Source organism: Akebia trifoliata, chromosome 15 (assembly GCF_017979445.1).
Source record: "Akebia trifoliata isolate Shusen 1 chromosome 15, ASM1797944v1, whole genome shotgun sequence".
Classification (NCBI taxonomy): domain Eukaryota; kingdom Viridiplantae; phylum Streptophyta; class Magnoliopsida; order Ranunculales; family Lardizabalaceae; genus Akebia; species Akebia trifoliata.
Window position 1 is genome coordinate 7,516,892 of NC_141389.1, and position 17,833 is coordinate 7,534,724.

General features: G+C 36.4%; 2 protein-coding genes across 2 annotated transcripts; both read right to left on the bottom strand.

The window, feature by feature from the left end:
- Window positions 1-3,368: 3,368 nt before the first annotated feature.
- Window positions 3,369-3,995, bottom strand: LOC147384166 (uncharacterized). The gene is made up of 2 exons (XM_086426364.1): window positions 3,750-3,995; window positions 3,369-3,635 (listed from the first exon to the last, which is right to left on the bottom strand). The coding sequence occupies exons 1-2, from the start codon at window positions 3,993-3,995 to the stop codon at window positions 3,369-3,371; spliced, it is 513 nt and encodes a 170-aa protein (XP_086282490.1).
- A 265-nt stretch (window positions 3,996-4,260) lies between these two features.
- On the bottom strand, window positions 4,261-5,874 carry LOC147384167 (uncharacterized). Its single transcript, XM_086426365.1, has 2 exons — window positions 5,757-5,874; window positions 4,261-4,538 (listed from the first exon to the last, which is right to left on the bottom strand). The coding sequence occupies exons 1-2, from the start codon at window positions 5,872-5,874 to the stop codon at window positions 4,261-4,263; spliced, it is 396 nt and encodes a 131-aa protein (XP_086282491.1).
- Window positions 5,875-17,833: the final 11,959 nt, after the last annotated feature.

The following is a 17,833-nucleotide window of genomic DNA, read 5'->3' on the forward strand; positions in this document are numbered from 1 at the left end:
TTTTTAATTTTTTTTTTTTTTTTTTTTTTTTTCAAGTCAACTTCCAACTTCATCCGGAACACTTTTCCTATGTGTTTGAGGTCACTCCAGCACTATTTAAAGATAAATTGTAGTGATTTGGTAATTGAAGTTTTACCTTACCAATATGGGGCCCACGAGTACAATTTTGTTTTCTTTGGTAATTGATGATGTGGCACAAATGGAGTAGAAATTGGATAGAACTTAGACTCCAATTGAAATAAGAAGTCAATTTCAACTCAAACTGAAGGTGAAGCTTTAACAAAAACCCAACTCTTATATGAATCATATTTCTGACGGCTGCAATTTGGATGCTTAGCACTATTGATTTCATATAGGATTGGTGAGAATGATAAATGATTTTAAAAAAAAAATTTTATCATCTTCATCTTGCCCATCTCCATCTCCATCTCAATGTGGTGTTAAATCGCCAAATGTGGTAATCTATGTGAGAGCCAACACCCTTCGTAAGAATTAGCAATTTATTTGGTGTGAGGTTAGTCTTACTCATAAAGAATCCGAATGAAACTCTTTTTTTTTTTCTCTCTTTCAATCTCCAAACACGCACAACGTGTTCAAGAAGGACTCCTTCTACAAACTGATCGAACCGGCCGGTTAGATGAAGCTCTTTCAATCCTTCTGAAACACCAACAATTGAATCTAAGAAGGACTCTTATCCTATAAATAGAGCACACGATGGCTGCTGTTAATGGCTGATTTTTTTTTTTGAAGGGAAGTTGCAGCAACACATTTGTTTTTGGAGTGCTACATGCCTGATGTTAATGGCTGTTTCTTGAAGGGATGTTGCAGCAACACTTCTTGGAATGCTACATGCCTACAGGTACCCCCTTCTCCTTATTCTTCTTTCAATTTTTTTTCTTTTGTGTGCATAAACAGGGGCTGCAACCTCTACCCACAAACGAACCATTGTTAGGTTCGTTTGAATCTGATCCAGGAAGGAAGAGATTAAGAAATGTTCGTGGGTCATAAGTTGAAGACGAAGTTTGTTTCTGTGATGAAGAAAAGATCGAAACTCGGTTCTTTTAAAAATAAATTTCAAAACAGGGACGGTGATCTCTTCTATTTTTCTGAATGGCATGGCCCATAGAGGAGACCACACCTTGTGCTCAAACAGAACATGTAGAAGTACTAATTCTATGTGTTAATCATAGAGTCCAGTTAAAACTGACGCGATCTTGAAATGAGACGTCTTCAACATTCAGGTTTCTTTTTTGTAACAGAGGACTAATCGAAGGCTCGAGATGTTGCACTTGGTATCTACAAACTTCTTCTTAGGAGTTTTCTTGCTCAATTTACCCATCTTAGGAGTTTTGTTTGATGAACAGAGAAGTTTAGAGGAGGGAAAAGAACAGTAAGATCGGGTTTCTTCTTGAGGACTGGAACAAAGTCGTTCTTGACAGTCAACGTTAGAAACTTCTTCAACGTGGCAACAACAACATTGGGTTTATTTTTTTCTTCCTCAGAATCAGAATTGTTAGAAGAATTTGAGTAGCTTGGAGCGGCTTTCTTTTCTTATTCCAACCGTTCTTCGAAAGAAAGGTTGGGGCTGGTTTCTTTTTGGTAGCAACAACAGTCAGTAAGTAACCTCTTTTTCTTAATCTTGTCCATAAACAATTTTTTTTATTTGTCAATCTCTTTTAGATGGATTTTTATCCACATTAATGACAGCAAGAAAAGGTCCATAGTTGATTTTCTCTGATGAATGATGGAGTGATTGCGTGATTGCAACAGTGCCAACTATGGGTGATATTTGTTTCATAGGATTCATGAATTGATGCCATTGATGAGGGATATATCTTTTTCAACCCTCTCTCTCCCCTTTTCAGATTTTTTTATTACCGTAAAAGAACCATGCGACGAAAAACTTGTCCAGCTAGTTGGCCAATCTCTAGCGCAGCCGTTCATCAGTAGTGCTTAGGAGGTGACAACGCCAACTAGCTGACAAACATCAATTGACTTACAGAATCACAGGACATAAGATTTGTATACGCAGAAGAACCATGCGATGACCTATTTGTCCAGTTAGTTGGCCAACCTCTAAAGCAATTATTTATTAGTAGTGCTCATGAGTGGACAACGTCAATTAGCTGACAAACGTCAACTGGTTAGCAGCATCACAATGTCAATCGGCTGACAAACATCAACTGGTTAGAAAAATCATGCGACGAATCATTTGTCCAGCCGGTTGGCCAATCTTTAAAGTAGTTGTTCATCAGCAATACTTAAAAGTACACAACGCCAACTAACTAGTAGCATCATAACGTCAATTGGCTGACAAACGTTAACTGGTTAGAAAAATCATGCGGCGAATCATTTGTCCAGTCGGTTAGCCAATCTTTAAAGCAGTTGTTCATCAGCAATGCTTAAGAGTACACAATGTCAACTGACTAGCAGCATCATAACGTCAATTGGCTGACAAACGTTAACTGGTTAAAAAAAACCATACGACGAATCATTTGTCCATCCGGTTGACCAATTTTTAAAGTAGTTGTTCATCAGTAATGCTGAAAAGTGCCCAACATCAACTGACTGACAAACATCAACTGGCTAAAAGAACTATGCGATGGACTATTTGTACAGTCAGTTGGCCAAACTCTAGTGCCAGAGCATTATTGAGCATGATGATTTTTTTTATTCTTTTTTTTTTATGTGGTTGAGCCTGAAGTAATTTTACAGGCTGCCTACGTACCCCAAAATGGGATCAAACTATAATGTAGTTTAGATGGATAATGTTCTAAGTTTTGCCTAGATTGTCCTTTTGGTTTTTCAGTCTAGCGAGCTCAAATTCTTTTTTTTATTATTTTGGACCGTTCACAATTTTAACTCATGCGGGTCAGGAGTATCATGTAGTTTAAACTCGTACAATAACGAGCATTGCCAAACAGTTTAGGCTCGTGCCGAGGAGCATTATCAAACAGTTTAAGCTCGTGCTGGGGAGCATTGTCAAACAGTTTAGGCTCGTGCTGGGGAGCAGCATTCTTTCAAAAATAATATCGTTTGAGAAATTTACCATTGATTGGACGAAGACATAATCCTTCTGGTGTTACAAGAAGGTATGCACCATTAGTGTATACTTCTTTCACTACATGAGGTCCATCCCATTTTGGATCAAACGTCTTTTCAGAATGGTGTGAGAGGATGATTGGTCGTTCTACAACGAGAACTAAATCATCAACTTGAAAAGAGCGTGGTCGAACTTTCTTATTGAATACACGTGATAAACGGGCTTGGTAACACTCTAGTTGTTGTTGTGCTTCCAATATCTTTTCGTCCAATACTTCAAGTTTAGCCAGACGTAACTTGGCATTCTCATCGCAAGTTAGACCTTTTTAGATTGCAATCCTTAATGAAGGTATCTGACATTCCAAAGGGAGAACAACTTCAACTCTGTAAACTAATGAGTAAGGTATGGCTTGTGTGGAGGTACGGTATAAGGTTCTGTATGCCCACAATGCTTCCCCAATTCGTTCTTGCCAATCCTTTTTTGATTTTGAAACCACCTTCTCAAGAAGTTTACAAAGAGTTTTGTTGAATGCTTCGGCGAGTCCATTTGCTGCAGCGTTGTACATTGTACAACATCTCTGCTTAATGTTAAACTTCATGCAGAATTAATCCATCAACGTATTGCTAAAAGATTTCTCATTATCTGTTATGATATATCGTGGAATGTCGTAATGGAAGACGATATTACTTTTGATAAAATCGACTACCATTTCTTTCTTGACTTCTCGAAGGGGAACTGCTTCTGCCCACTTAGAAAAGTAATCAGTTGCAGCAAGGATGTAAAGATGTTGTCTTGAAGATTTTGGGAGTGGTCCAACTGCATCAAGTCCCCACTCGTCAAAGGGCCAAGATGCAATTGTAGGATGCAATGGTTCCGACGGTTGACGAATGTAATCTCCATGAAATTGGCAAGCTTTACACCACTTTGCATGGTTTAAAGAATCTTTCGCCATAGTAGGCCAGTAAAATCCTATCCTCTTCAGACTGTGATGGAGTTTTGTCCTGACTGATGTGAACTGCACACTCCAAAGTGTGCTTCTTCTAAAGCACCTCGGATTTCATCATCTCCGAGACATCTCATTAAGATATCGTTGAAAGAGTGACGATATAACTTATTGTTGAAATATAAAAATTGAGGTGCCTACGACGTATTTCAATTTTATGCTTTAGGTCATCTGGCAGCTTCCCATGTTGTAGATAGTCGATAAGTGGCTGTCTTCAATCTTTGACTTCGACTTCGGCTATTTCAACGGTGTTTGCTTCATGCGATTCATAATTTTCCTCTATCAAAGGAGGTAGTACCCACCTATGACAGATGGGAATACTCATTGTCTCTCCCTCTACCATAACCAAACTTGCAGCAAGACAAGCTAAAATGTCAGCTTGCTTGTTTTCGACTCTTGGTATGTGTTTGATGATGACGTCTTCAAACTGACTTAGAAGTTGTGTAGCATACTGGTGATAAGGTACCAACTCATGTTTTCGAACGTCATACTCTGTTCAGAGTTGGTTGATGACAAACTGTGAGTCCCCATACACATAGAGTTGGTATAACTTCATTTCTAGCCCGAGTTCTAAACCAATGATCAGAGATTGGTATTCTGCAACATTATTTGAACAAAGCTTCGTCAAGGCAAACGAGAATGGCAATACTTCATTTTGTGGGATGATAAAAATTACACCTGTCCTCGCTCCATCTTTTCTAGCTGCGCCATCAAAGAACATTCTTCAAGTTGGAAGCACATCAATAGAGAATACTTCTTCGTCGGGTAAGTCATGAGACAATTTCCATTCAGCCGGAATAGGATGATCAGCAAGAAAATCGGCTAACGCCTGCCCTTTTACAACCTTTTGAGGGATGTAAATAATCTCAAATTCTTATAAGAGAAGGGCCCATTTAGCTAGTCTTCCCGACAAGACTGGCCTTGTCATGATGTACTTGAGTGGATCAGCTCGCTCAGTGAGTTAGATTGTGTGCGATAACATATACTGCCGGAGTTTCTTTGTGGCAAAGATGAGCGCTAAACATGTCTTCTCGATGGGTGCATAGTTTACTTCTATTCCAATAAGAGTTCGACTCAAGTAGTAGAGTGCACCTTCTTTACCTTCGTCATTTTTTTGAGCCAACAATACTCCTAATGATATTTCTTGTGCACTAATATAGAGAATCAGTGACTTTTTAGGAATTGGTGCAGAAAGAACAGGAGGCTTGAGAAGATACTCCTTGATGTTTTTCAAAGCATTCTCACAAGTTTCATCCCATTCAAATGATGTATCTTTCTTCATCAATCGACTGAAGGGATGACAACGCCCAGCTAAGTTTGAAATGAACCTACGAATGTAAGCAAGTCGACCTTGTAGACTTTTGAGTTCATGAATATTCTTTAGTGCCGGCATCTTTTGAATGGCTTCAATCTTGTTTCGATCGATTTCAATATCGTGATGCCGAACCACGAATCCCAAAAATTTATCCGAGGTGACTCCAAAAACACATTTCAATGGATTCATCTTGAGCTGGTACCGCCGTAATATGTCGAAGGTATCTCGTAGTTGTTGTAAGTGATTTTTCCTTTTCTTGGACTTTACTACTAGGTCGTCAACATAACATTCGACTTTGTAATGTAGCATGTCATCAAAGATCTTTTGCATAGCTCGCTGGTAAGTAGCACCAGCATTTTTTAATTCAAAAGGCATAACTTTTTAACAATATATACCTTTTGGGGTATGAAAGGCTGTAAGTTCCTCGTCTTTTGGTGACATTCGAATTTGATTGTAACCAGAAGATCCATCCATGAAGGACAGGGTTTCATGTCCTGTAGTCGCATCAACCATAAGTTCTATGATTGGGAGCGGAAAATCGTCTTTTGGACATGCATTATTCAAGTCGCAAAAATTAACACATACTCGAATTTGTCCATTTTTCTTTCTTACCAGAACTATATTAGAAATCCAGGTTGGATATTTTACTTCTCGGATAAAGCTAGCTTCTATCAGTTTGTTGACCTCTATCTCAATCTTTGGTATTAACTCTGGTCAAAAACGACGTTGTACCTGTTTTATTGGGTGAACTCCGTGTTTAACTGCGAGTTGATGAACATCGATCTTCGAGTCAAGTCCTGGTATTTCTTTGTAAGTCCAAGCAAATACATCTTTATATTATTGTAGCAACTTGACGTACTTGGATTCTTCATGCTGGTTTAGAAGAGTGTTGACTAACGTGGGTCGCGGCTCTTCAATTGTCCCAAGATTTATTTCTTTTAAGTCGTGTACAGTAGCTTGTTCTCCTTCTTCAAAGATCGGTGGAGCATTTTCGAGTTCTTCATCTGACGATGTAGAATCTTCTTCAGGAAATTCCTCAATAGTAATATGATTTACCGGAACGACATCTTCAAAATTATCTGTTTCAATAGTTGAAGTTCTGCTGTTGCTCGTTTGGTTTGTGAAGATGATGGTGTGTTGCTTCACAATCTATGCATCTAATATCGAGACCTCTAAAGCCGTTTGTCGTTTCATGCGAGATGGAATAGTGCTATGCAAGTCACTACTATCTTTATGCTCCACATGTTTATTCATTTGCTTAGGTCGACGTCGCGATTCTCTTCGTATTTTTACCCCAACATTCTGACCAAGTCTAAATAGAGCAGACGCACGAGGTTCATGGATTTGTACATCATGATGATCATTTAAAATACCCAATCGATCAAATATCGACGTGGTCGATATGTAGTCACCAATTCTATCAAAGACCGATGTTCGTGAAACTGGTGTTTCTTTTACAGACTCATCAATGACTTCTACTGTAATATGTTGTGAAGAAGCCGTCTTCATCTTAGAAATTTTTATTAGAACTTTTGGCGTATATCCTAGCCCTGCTCGTGTGAATGAAACTCTTTCTCCAGCTCGAACGAGTTTGACTTGTGTTACAGTTAAACCATGAATTTGATCAGTTGGTAGTAGTTCACCCAATCGTATGGGTTCACCTTTTTCGTAACCAGCAATTTCGAATAACTTTGAAGTTTTATGACCGAACTAACTTTAAGACTCAACCTTCGCAATGTTGTTCGTGATTGATGTAGCTGGGATAATACTTTTCACAGGTGTCTTTACGACGTAAGATTTCCGAAGTGGTGTAACCGAAAAAGTTAACTCTTCTTTCAACGTCTCCAATTCGATTTTAGAGACAGAAGGTTTGGTCTTTGAAGAAATCTCTTCGAAAGGTGATTGTCTCAGCTTCTGTCTCGATTGTGGCACATAACGTAGCATTGGGGTTGGCACAATCGTGGATGATGCATCCACCATTGATTGACCCACCTTGATCTGTCGAGTTTCTGGTTCTTGTTTCTAACTACGTTCTTTCTGAAACGGAGGACTAGGAGAAATCTCGTCAGCATCCTTTGTAGTATGCTTTCCTTTGTAAAATTTATACTTACTAAAAGGAGGTACCGAAACTGAAAGTACTTCTTAAATGACATCCCCTTCAAAATAGAATTTCGCATCTGCAAAATACGTTTCTGCCTTGTCAAACGGTTGATCTTCGGCTATTACACACTTCTGCACACCATCTTGGTAATACTTGAAGCATTGATGTAACGTGGATGGTACTACCCTAGTTTTATGCAGTCACGGTCGACTGAGAAGCAAGTGATATGAAGTTTTATAATCAATCACGTGGAAGAGTGCTGTTGATTCTAAATCTGCAATAGAGAGCTTGAGTCTTACCATACCGATCGCTCTTTGACCTCCTAAGTTGAAGCCCTGAATCATCAACTTACTACGAGCAAGTTGATCCGATGAGATGCCAACTTGTTTCATAGTACGAATTGACAAGATGTTGACCGCAAAACCGCAATCCAGGAGGATTCTTTGAATTTTATTTTTCCTCACATAACCTGTAACATAAAGAGGCCTATTGTGAGGTCGAGACCCCAATTGGAGATCCTCGTCAGTGAAGGTGATTGTGGCCATACACATACTATCTTATTGTGGATTTGTGTCAGGTCGAACTTCCTGTTTTGAATTAGTTGAGCTTTGCTTTGAAGTAAGCTGAACTTTTTAGAATTCATTGGACAAATCTATGTCGAGTTGCGAATCTTCTATTTCCGAGGTGCTATTATCTTTCTTAAGTCGTTGATCTCCCTCACTAGAAGTAGTAGGATGTTCTTTGGCCCTATCATCGACATCATCTTCTAGCATTTCTACTTTCACTTGGTGACATGAAACTGTGTAGACTTCCTTTAAGAACTTCTTGGGTTAGAATTCTAGAAGTGTGATCAGTAGACGAGGAGGTTGCTGAAGGATGTCTTCGGGGTCTGTTGGCGGAACTCGGAAAACCTTCTTCTTTGTTGTTATCTTTTGTTTCTTTAACCCTGTACTTGGTTTGACTTTCTTCTCTTTCTCTTTGGCTTCGAAATAAAAGGACTTGGCACATATGTAGGGCGTCTTTTTTGACAAGTGACAACTTTCCACCCTTCGTCATCAACTAAAGTAAACTGTGAGATATTTAATTTTGAATTTGAAATCGGATGAGATTGTGGTCCTTGTTGAAGTGAAGAGGGAAAGGTGATGATTTTTCTTTGATGTGGCCTTGCTCCCAGCGTGGGATGGGCCTTTTCAACATCAGAATGTACGGATATGAGTTGTGATGGTTTAGGTAAAACTTTGGTAATCTGAGGGGATGGAGTCTGCGTAGCATACTAACTTGTCAAGAGTATTGGATCAAAAGATTCAAAAGTGACAAAGGTCATGTTGGAAGTAGCAATATTCTCGACACAGTCAAGTTCAATTTTTCCTTGACGGGCCAAATCCATAATCTTCTCTTTGAAAACGAAGCACTTTTCAATCGGGTGATAGCGACAATTATCTGGATCATTGTCACGACCTACTTCTTCGGGTCATTTGGGCACTCGAAGTTCAATGAGCTTTAATTTCAACAGCTCTTCGAACATGCCCAAGACATCAGCATTAGGAAAAGGGTATTCCTTCGCCTCAAGTTCTTTGAGAGTTTTCTAAGCTTTTCCTTTTTCTTGTATTCAATCAACTTTTAACTGATCTTCTCTTTTCTTACCTGTGATCTTGACAGGTTTACTGCTAGTGGTAGATAAGACTTCTTTAGTTTTGAAGGACTTGTCATCCTTCTTTTCTTGCCTTCGAAGCTCGCTTGGTCGTGGAGTCTGATGCACAGCTATACTTTACTCCATGTCGTGGGCTCGAGTAGCTAGCTCTTCGAAAGTGTGTGGCTTGATTCCTTTCAAGATGTAAAGAAGTTGCTAGTGCATCCCTTGAACACACATCTCGATAGCAGAAGATTGGGAGAGTCAATCCATGCAGTTGAGGGAAAGATTTCTCCATCGCTCTATGTATTCAATGACTGATTCATCCTTCCTTTGTTTGACGGTAGCGAGCTCTACCATACTTACTGTTCTTCTAGTGCTGTAGAAGCGGTTGAGAAACATTCTTTCAAGTTGATCCCAACTATCTATTGAATTGGGTTTCAAGTCAGTATACCAATCGAACGCATTGCCTCGGAGGGAGCGAACGAATTGTTTCACCATAAAATCACCAAATGTACCGACGTTGTTGCAAGTTTCGATGAAGTAGGTAATATATTGCTTTGGATTTCCTTGTCCTTCGAACTATTGGAATTTTTGTGGTTGATATCTTTTCAGAAGACGCATTTGTTCGATGCGTTGAGTGTATGGTTTGGAGTAGACCAATGAGGATTGTGGCATGCCCCCATACTGAGCACGAATGGTGTCAGTAATCATTGCTTGCAGTTGTTGAACAGATTGCGAGGCAACAGAGCCTTGTGGTAGATCTTGAGTAACTTTTCATGATCCAGAATAGTCTGCTCGTTGTTCCTCTTCGTGCAGAGCCATGTATACTTCAGGGTGAATCTTGAAGGATGTGAGGGTCCAGCACTCGACTCATTCTCTTTGTCTTTCTACTCCAAACGGCTGGCGAGAGTTACAATTTGAATATCTTTTTCTTCAATTACTTTTGTTAACTTGTTGATGGTGTCTGCCATCTGAGCAACTTGTTCCTCCATCGTTAGAGCTCCAACTGTCATCACTGCTCTCATGGATGTGTGAGTTTGTGACGGATAAGTAATCAATAAAGATCTAGACGATCCCTCGCTTGACTTCGAATCAGATCCAGAATTTGACGAGTCGTCTTCTATCGTCCGCCCATAATTCTTTCGTGGTAACTGCCGTTTTTGTGGCACGTTTCTTGGAGTGATGCTGGAGAGGTTCCACTAGCTTGATTCCACCAGTCTTTGTCATTATTCGTGTCACATGATGATCGCGACTAGTAACCTAATCAGATTCAAGATTGGAAGAAATGATTTTCTTACCTTTCTCAGTAGCGACAGATGTGATAGTGTTGACGTTGCGAGATGCCATCAATGCTTTAGGTGGTGTTCTTGCAGTTGACTGAAAGATGAGAGATTGAGAATGTCCCACCGAGCGTACTAGAAATTTGTCGACAATAAATTTCTACAGATCTACCTCGAGATTCGTGAAATCAAGATTACAAATGATTTTATTGATTTTGGATGAAAAGTGGATACAGATCTCAGTGTTTCCTCTGATTAACAGTCAAGTACAAAATAGTAATGATAACGTATGTAGTTTTTCTTCTCTCCAAGCTTCGCACTTGATCGGTTGAGAAGGATGCTTTGACGTTGGCTTTGCTTTGTGCTTGATCTTCTGTAGATTTTTTTCTCTCCAAGCTTCGCGTTTTATCGGCTGAGAAAGTTTTCTTGGTTTCCGGAAAATGACTTTATGCTTGATCTTCTCTTTAGTCGGAGTCCGGATCTCTGAAGAATCTTGCTTTGTCTCTGGAGGAGGGCTTGAGAGCTTCTTCTTCTCTAGAGGGAGAGCTTTTGTCTTCTAAGAGAAAGTGATCCAGATCCAGATCCCCCCTCAATGAGAGAGGCTCTTGTATTTATAGACTTAAGGTAATTTAGCTTTTCAATTATACCCCCAACTTAAAGGGGTGTTTAATTGATTTGTTTAAAAGGCTAAATTTGTCCAAATCCAGTTTTAAGGATTCTATGGATCATTATTGGGCCTAACTCATTTATTTAGGTGTAAGGCCCAATATTTAATATGGATCACTTGAATTTGCTTAGATCATAGGCTTTATCTGCGAAAACCTAAAACCCAAGCTTGTAAGAGGCACGTTCCCATTTAATGGACTTCAATTTGGATTTAAGGCCTATTAATAAAATTAAGGATTTTTATTTATAAAATTTGTAAAGGCCTCCTCAAAATTTTGGTGCCTACAACATTGTCCAATGTGATAATAATTCCTTTTGTTATTTTTAAACATTTTATTTTCATTTGTAGAATCTAAAATAGTTGCTATCAAAAAATGTAATGGAATTCCTTCTCAATATTTTTCTAAATGTTGTTTCCATTTGATAAATATTTTCATAAAATACTAAAACTATACTTTATATTTTGTAAAAACAAAAGAAATATGTTATAAAATACGTACAACTTCATTAGAAATTGGATAATAAGTTCTAGGGAGACAAATTGTTTCCTCATAGCATCTCTCAAAATTGGTGTGTGATAAATAAAAGTTGGTGTGCCAATAGCATCTCTCAAGATTTTAATTAGTTGTGGATGGGGTTTGAAGTTTTGGAATTGGCTAATTTTGGAGAGTATGATCTCCTCCCTAAAAAATAGCCCATTCGAAAACTTTTAACCCATGTAAGGCAAACCATGTACGGCTAAATGTAAGGTAAAATGGACCAAAGGACCAACTATCTCGATGGACCACATGTCAACATGGCATCCAAATACACTATCGGGTGCTACATGTATGTATATCATAAAATTTTATTAATCTTAAAAAAAAACATAATTTAATAAAAGAGATTTTTTTTCATCAGTGGAGTGTTTGGTAAGTTGAAATGATGGGATTAGGTGTTAGTTGAAATGAGAATGTGTGGTATTTGATTCAAAGAATGGGTTGTGTAATGAGTTATGTTTTTAGGTTTTGGGAGGGTGAGGGAGATGGTGACAAGTGTTCATTTGTTGTGTAAATAGTGTATTTAGGTGAGTTGATTTGGGAGAAGTAGTGTGGGGATGACTTGTGAGAATGAGTTGAGGGTGTATGATGAAAGGAGGTATGGGTTGTGATGTGGGTTGATAGTTGTTTTTAGAGAAAAGTGATAGGTTAGGTTTATGACATGGAAGTGTAGGGGTGGTTTTGTTGGAGAAAACTGATGGGTTTGATTGTGTAGAATGATTTTTTGGAATGTAAGTTGTAGTGAGGACATGTGTCTCATTTGATGATCAAATATTGATTGGTTAATGTGGATAATGGTTTGTGGTTTGATTTATAGGTTATGGATAAGGATTTGAATTAGTTTGGGATTTGGTGTCAGGCTTGGGTTTTTGGAAAGGTTTTAAGTATTTTAGGATTGGGTAAAGTTTATTTTAAGGATAGAATTTTGAAGGTAGGTGAGTTTTAAGGTTTGGGTAATATGAAATTAGGTTTAAGCTAAGTTAGATGAGGTGAGAAGTGATTTTTGAGAAATTGAGGGTTTGTTGGCTTTAATTGGGTTAGGGTAATTTTGGATCCGAGAGAGGAGTGGTGAAAATTGGGGAAGGTGGCAGGTATGCGAAGTCTTATTCTAAGTTTATTAATCCCTTAGGGATCTTAAGTCCCTTCGAATTTAATCAAAATGTTACATTTCTATTATTTGGGCCTCTTAGGCCCATTGACAAATTTTAGTAGAAAAATCGGTATTTTTGGATCCTTTCAACTGGGGGTCCATTCAAGTTGGGGTGTCCACACAAATCACACTTACAATTTATTACAAAATTAAGGGTGGGGACTGCATCTAAATAAGATGAGTACATTCAAACTTGGTTCTCACCTACTCATTTATTAATCGATTGCACAACTCTATCCAACATAAAAAAAAAATTATAATAAAAATTTGAATAATATAGCAAATTTAAAAAAAAAAAAAAAAAAAAAAAGAAGATATTCATCCATCATATTATGCATCTAATTATTCCATTTCATATCTAACTTCTTTTTCAGCAAGCTCATATTGTGTCATCTTATCAACTCTTAACCATTCCCTTATAGTCGTGTGGCGCACATATCTACCTCTACTAAAAGCTAATTCAGATGTAGTTTTAGACAATGGAGCCATCATGTAAATCATGGGTCATGACAAAAAGAATTGATACCTCCATTTTTTCCCCTTCTATCATGCCAAAGTATCAAAAGAATAAATACCCCTCCATTTTATCACTTCCATCATGCCAAAGTACCAAAAAATAGATTCCTTCATTTTATCCCTTCCATCATGCCAAACTATCAAAACCATAAAATTATGAGCTGGATTACTACCAAAGTTAATTTGACATTTATTGATTAAAAATAATGTTGTTTTAATTTCGTTCATAATACATTGTCCAATGTGATAATAATTCCTTTTGTTATTTTTAAACATTTTATTTTCATTTGTAGAATCTAAGATAGCTGCTATCAAAAAATGTAATGGAATTCCTTCTCAATATTTTTCTAAATTTTGTTTCCATTTGATAAATATTTTCATAAAATGCTAATAAATTACGTACAACTTCATTAGAAGTCGGATAATAAGTTCTAGAGAGGCAAATTGTTTCCTCATAGCACCTCTCCAAATTGGGGTGTAATAAATAAAAGTTGGGGTGCTGATAGCATCTCTCAATATTTTAATTAGTTGTGGATGGGGTTAGAAGTTTTGGAACGAGCTGATTTTCAGGAGAATGAACTCCTCGCTAAAAATCAGCCCATTCCAACACTTCTAACCCATGCAGGACAAACCACTTATGGCTAAACATAGGGTAAAATGGAGTTATATGGACCAAAGGACCAACTATCTCTATGGACCATATGTCAACGAGATGCCCAAATACACTATCAGGTGCTACATGCATGTAGAGCATAAAATTTTATTTACCCTAAAAACAAACATAATTTAAAAAAAAGATTTTTTTTTATCATTGGATTTTTGCAGACATCCTATTTTAAATCTGCCTAATCTGACAATTTGTCATTCGGATGATTTAGATTCCAAATGATGTGTGCAAAATACATTCACAAATGTCGAAAGCTTGTGAAAGACCATCTTCCGATTTCTCCTTCATTTTCTACCCCATCCTTGACCTCTCAATTATCTTTGAATTCATTATCTCTTTCTTTATCACTTTCGACATAAAGATTATACGCGTAAAGGATCTCTGTCACTCTACACTCGATTTAGCAAAGTATATACGTTTAGGATCGCTGCACATTTCGATAATCTAGGGCCCTTGCAATGCTAAGAAGTCGTGACTTAGAAATAATCACATGAGATTGAATGAAGCCTTTCGTTGAAATTCAAATAAATTGATAAAATAACCAAAATACCCCTGACATTCAACTAGCAATTAGAAACCTTATCCCTTTAGAAAAATGAGATCTCTAGATAAACTAAGTCTTTCGCCAATATTCATGCAAATCAATAAAATCAAGAGACCCTCGACACTTAGGAAAATGAAAATGACGAATTTTCACATAAAATGACGAACTTTCACATGAATCGACAAATCCTCGCATAAAATGACAATTTTCATTGATCGCTTTCAACAATAGCTTTGAGGGACATTTAGTAAACTTTTTTTCTTTCTAAATGGTCTCTGGACATCATCTCCCACATTTCTCACGATTGAATGATCTAACCGTCCAAATTCATCGTTTTCATCAAAAAATTTGAGTTTTGACCTATCAATTGAGTTTCAGAGACTTCATTCAGTCGGAAAACAATTAAGAAAGAAGAAAAAACCATTTTCAAGGATTTGTTTTCAAATATTTCGATGATATATGTAAAAAACTAGAGTTTTTATACTTTTTTTTCGCAGTTTTTGGATGAAAATCAATCAAGAATGTTTCTTTTAAGTTGAAATCATCCAAACAAGTTGTTATCTCAAGTTTTTACTCGATCAGTTCATCTCTTTTAGTAAAACAAAAAAACTCAAAAATTAAAAATGGATGGGTTTACCAATGTTGAGTTCACCAATTTCTATTTAAAAATTGGTGAACTCGACAATAAATAAAAATTGTCAAGTTCAATAGTCAATAAAAACTGGTGAACTCGACAGTAAATTGTGGTGAGTTTAACAGTAAAAATTGTGAACTCGACACTAAATAAAAAAAATGTCGAGTTTGACAGTTATAAAAGGTGGTGAACTTGACAGTAAATAAAAAATCCATGAGTTCGCGGTAACAAGGGACCATTAAGAAAGAAAAAATTTACTAAATGTCTTATCCAGCTACTATGCAAAACTTAGGGACTATTTAGAAAGAAACCCATCCACTAGGGTCCTTTAAGTAATTTTCCCTTGAAATAAATTGAATCTTAAGATTAAGGCTGATTTGAAGTAAAATAATAACAATAATATAACAATTTTTACATACAAATCACAAATATAATTAAACAATTATTTCAAAATTAAGGGTGGGGACTGCATCTAAATAAGATGAGTACATCCAAACTTGGTTCTCACCTACTCATTTATTAATCACTTGCACAAGTCTATCCAAAATAAAAAATTATAATAAGAATTTGAATATTATAGCAAATATAAAAAAATTTAAAATATAAAAATAAAATATTCATCCATCCTATTATGTATCTACTTATTCCATTTCATATCTAACTTCTTTTTCAACAAGCTCATAGTGTGTCATCTTATCAGCTCTTAATCATTTCCTTAGAAAAATACAATACTCCATAGTAGATTGATGCATCTGGCTTTGATAGTCATGTCTCGCACATACATACCTCTACTAAAAGCTAATTCAGATGCAGTTTTAGACACTGGAGCCATCAGTAAATCATGGGTCATGACAAAAAGAATTGATACCTCCATTTTTATCCCTTCTATCATGCCAAAGTATTAAAAGAATAGATACCCTCCATTTTATCCCTTTCATCATGCCAAACTATCAAAACCTTAAAATTATGACCTGGATTACCACCAAAGTTAATTTGATATTTATTAATTAAAAAGTTCAAATAACGTTGTTTTAATTTCATTCAGTAACTCGACCCATATACCAAAGATCTCAAACACAAACTGACCCGAATCTGATTCGGTGTTAATTTTGGTTCCTAGACCTAAATTAAGTGGCAACTCCCAAATCGATCTCCCCAAGGGATCCTCCCTCGAGATATCCACAGTGCCTTCACATACACCCCCCTATGCACTCATCACAAGACCGTAGATCATTTGCCTTATGATATGCATAATCATAAATCTTTTATTGCATATCCTGAGGAAAATTATCTACAATTCTGTGATGGTGGCATAAAGAGGTGTATGTTAAAGGTGGGCGTCAGATCATCACGGAGAATATTTGAGAACTACACATATGGTTTAAATCAGAGGCGCACATTGGATCGGGCCAAATCGAGAACTAAAGTTAATCGAACCAATATAGTTAGGGTTGATTTGATTCGATTTTAAGGAGAATCAATTCGATTTTGGATTGACATTTTGAAAAATCAAGTGATTCGGTTCGATTCTTGATTCAAGGGTATCTTAGAACTGAACCAAATCAAGAACCGAACCAAACCAAGTTTTATTATATTAAATATTAAATATTTATATTACAATATTTAACATTTAAATTCAACAAACCTCGGTTCTCTTCTTTCCCATTGCAAGAACCTTTCAATATTTTAGAATGAAACCTTAACTGTCATCGTAACCCCCCACCAAATAATCGATTCATCGTCGTCATCGGAAAAGGTACTCTCTCTCTCTCTCTCTCTCTCTCTCTCTTTCTCTTTCCCTTTTCAGGAATAAGGTTGAGAAATTTCTCCTATTGATTCTCAATCTTCCAATTCTTAAAATTATAGTTTAACTATCTTTTAAAAAAAATAAAATTAGTAGAATGGATCTTTATATGAATGCTTTCTCAATGCTTTAAAATTTTCCACCTCAAATTTCATGTATTTGTGTTATAAAAAAATTTATTTTTTATTTTTTTTTATTATAGTACTACCACCTATTTGACAATGGTTTCAGATTTATATGAATGTTTTCTCAATGGTTTTAAATTTTTCACCTCAAATTTCATATATTTGTGTTAGAATTTTTATTTAACCTTAAACCTTAACCTTTAAAAAGAAATTCTAACCTTAGTTTAATTATAATTGCTCATTTTACCCCTATACGAATAAATTAATTACCTATTACGAAAGAATCCTGCTAAATTGAGATTCTTCTCTAATTACATAGAATTCTATTCAAACCTTGTCATGTGTTCATCTCGGGATATGTGTGGATGACATAACCCTTAACCATGGTTTTCTTTTATAAACCAATACTAAATGACGTAAAAGCCATCATCTTCTAGAAAAACATAATCTTTGATTTTTCTCTCAAAATCTAGCATCCTAAAGCTCTTTAACCTCTATGATAAAATATATAAAAAAAAATTTATTCTACTCAACCTTTTCAATTCCCCCTTAGCCTGCTGTAGAAAAATATTTTTAAAAATGTCTGATTTGATGTAAATAAAGGATTGAATCAAGATGATTGCTTATGAGAAAATTTTTTTTAAGGGGTTTTGGATACAATTTCAATACGAGGGAATTCAGATCCTTTTATTTTAGTTATCATATTATATGGTTTCCTATACCAAGACTTGTAACATTGATTCAATGTAAGGCCACAAAGTTTCCATTCAGCTCATGCTTTTATGGGACACTAAAATGCACAAAGTAGTGTCC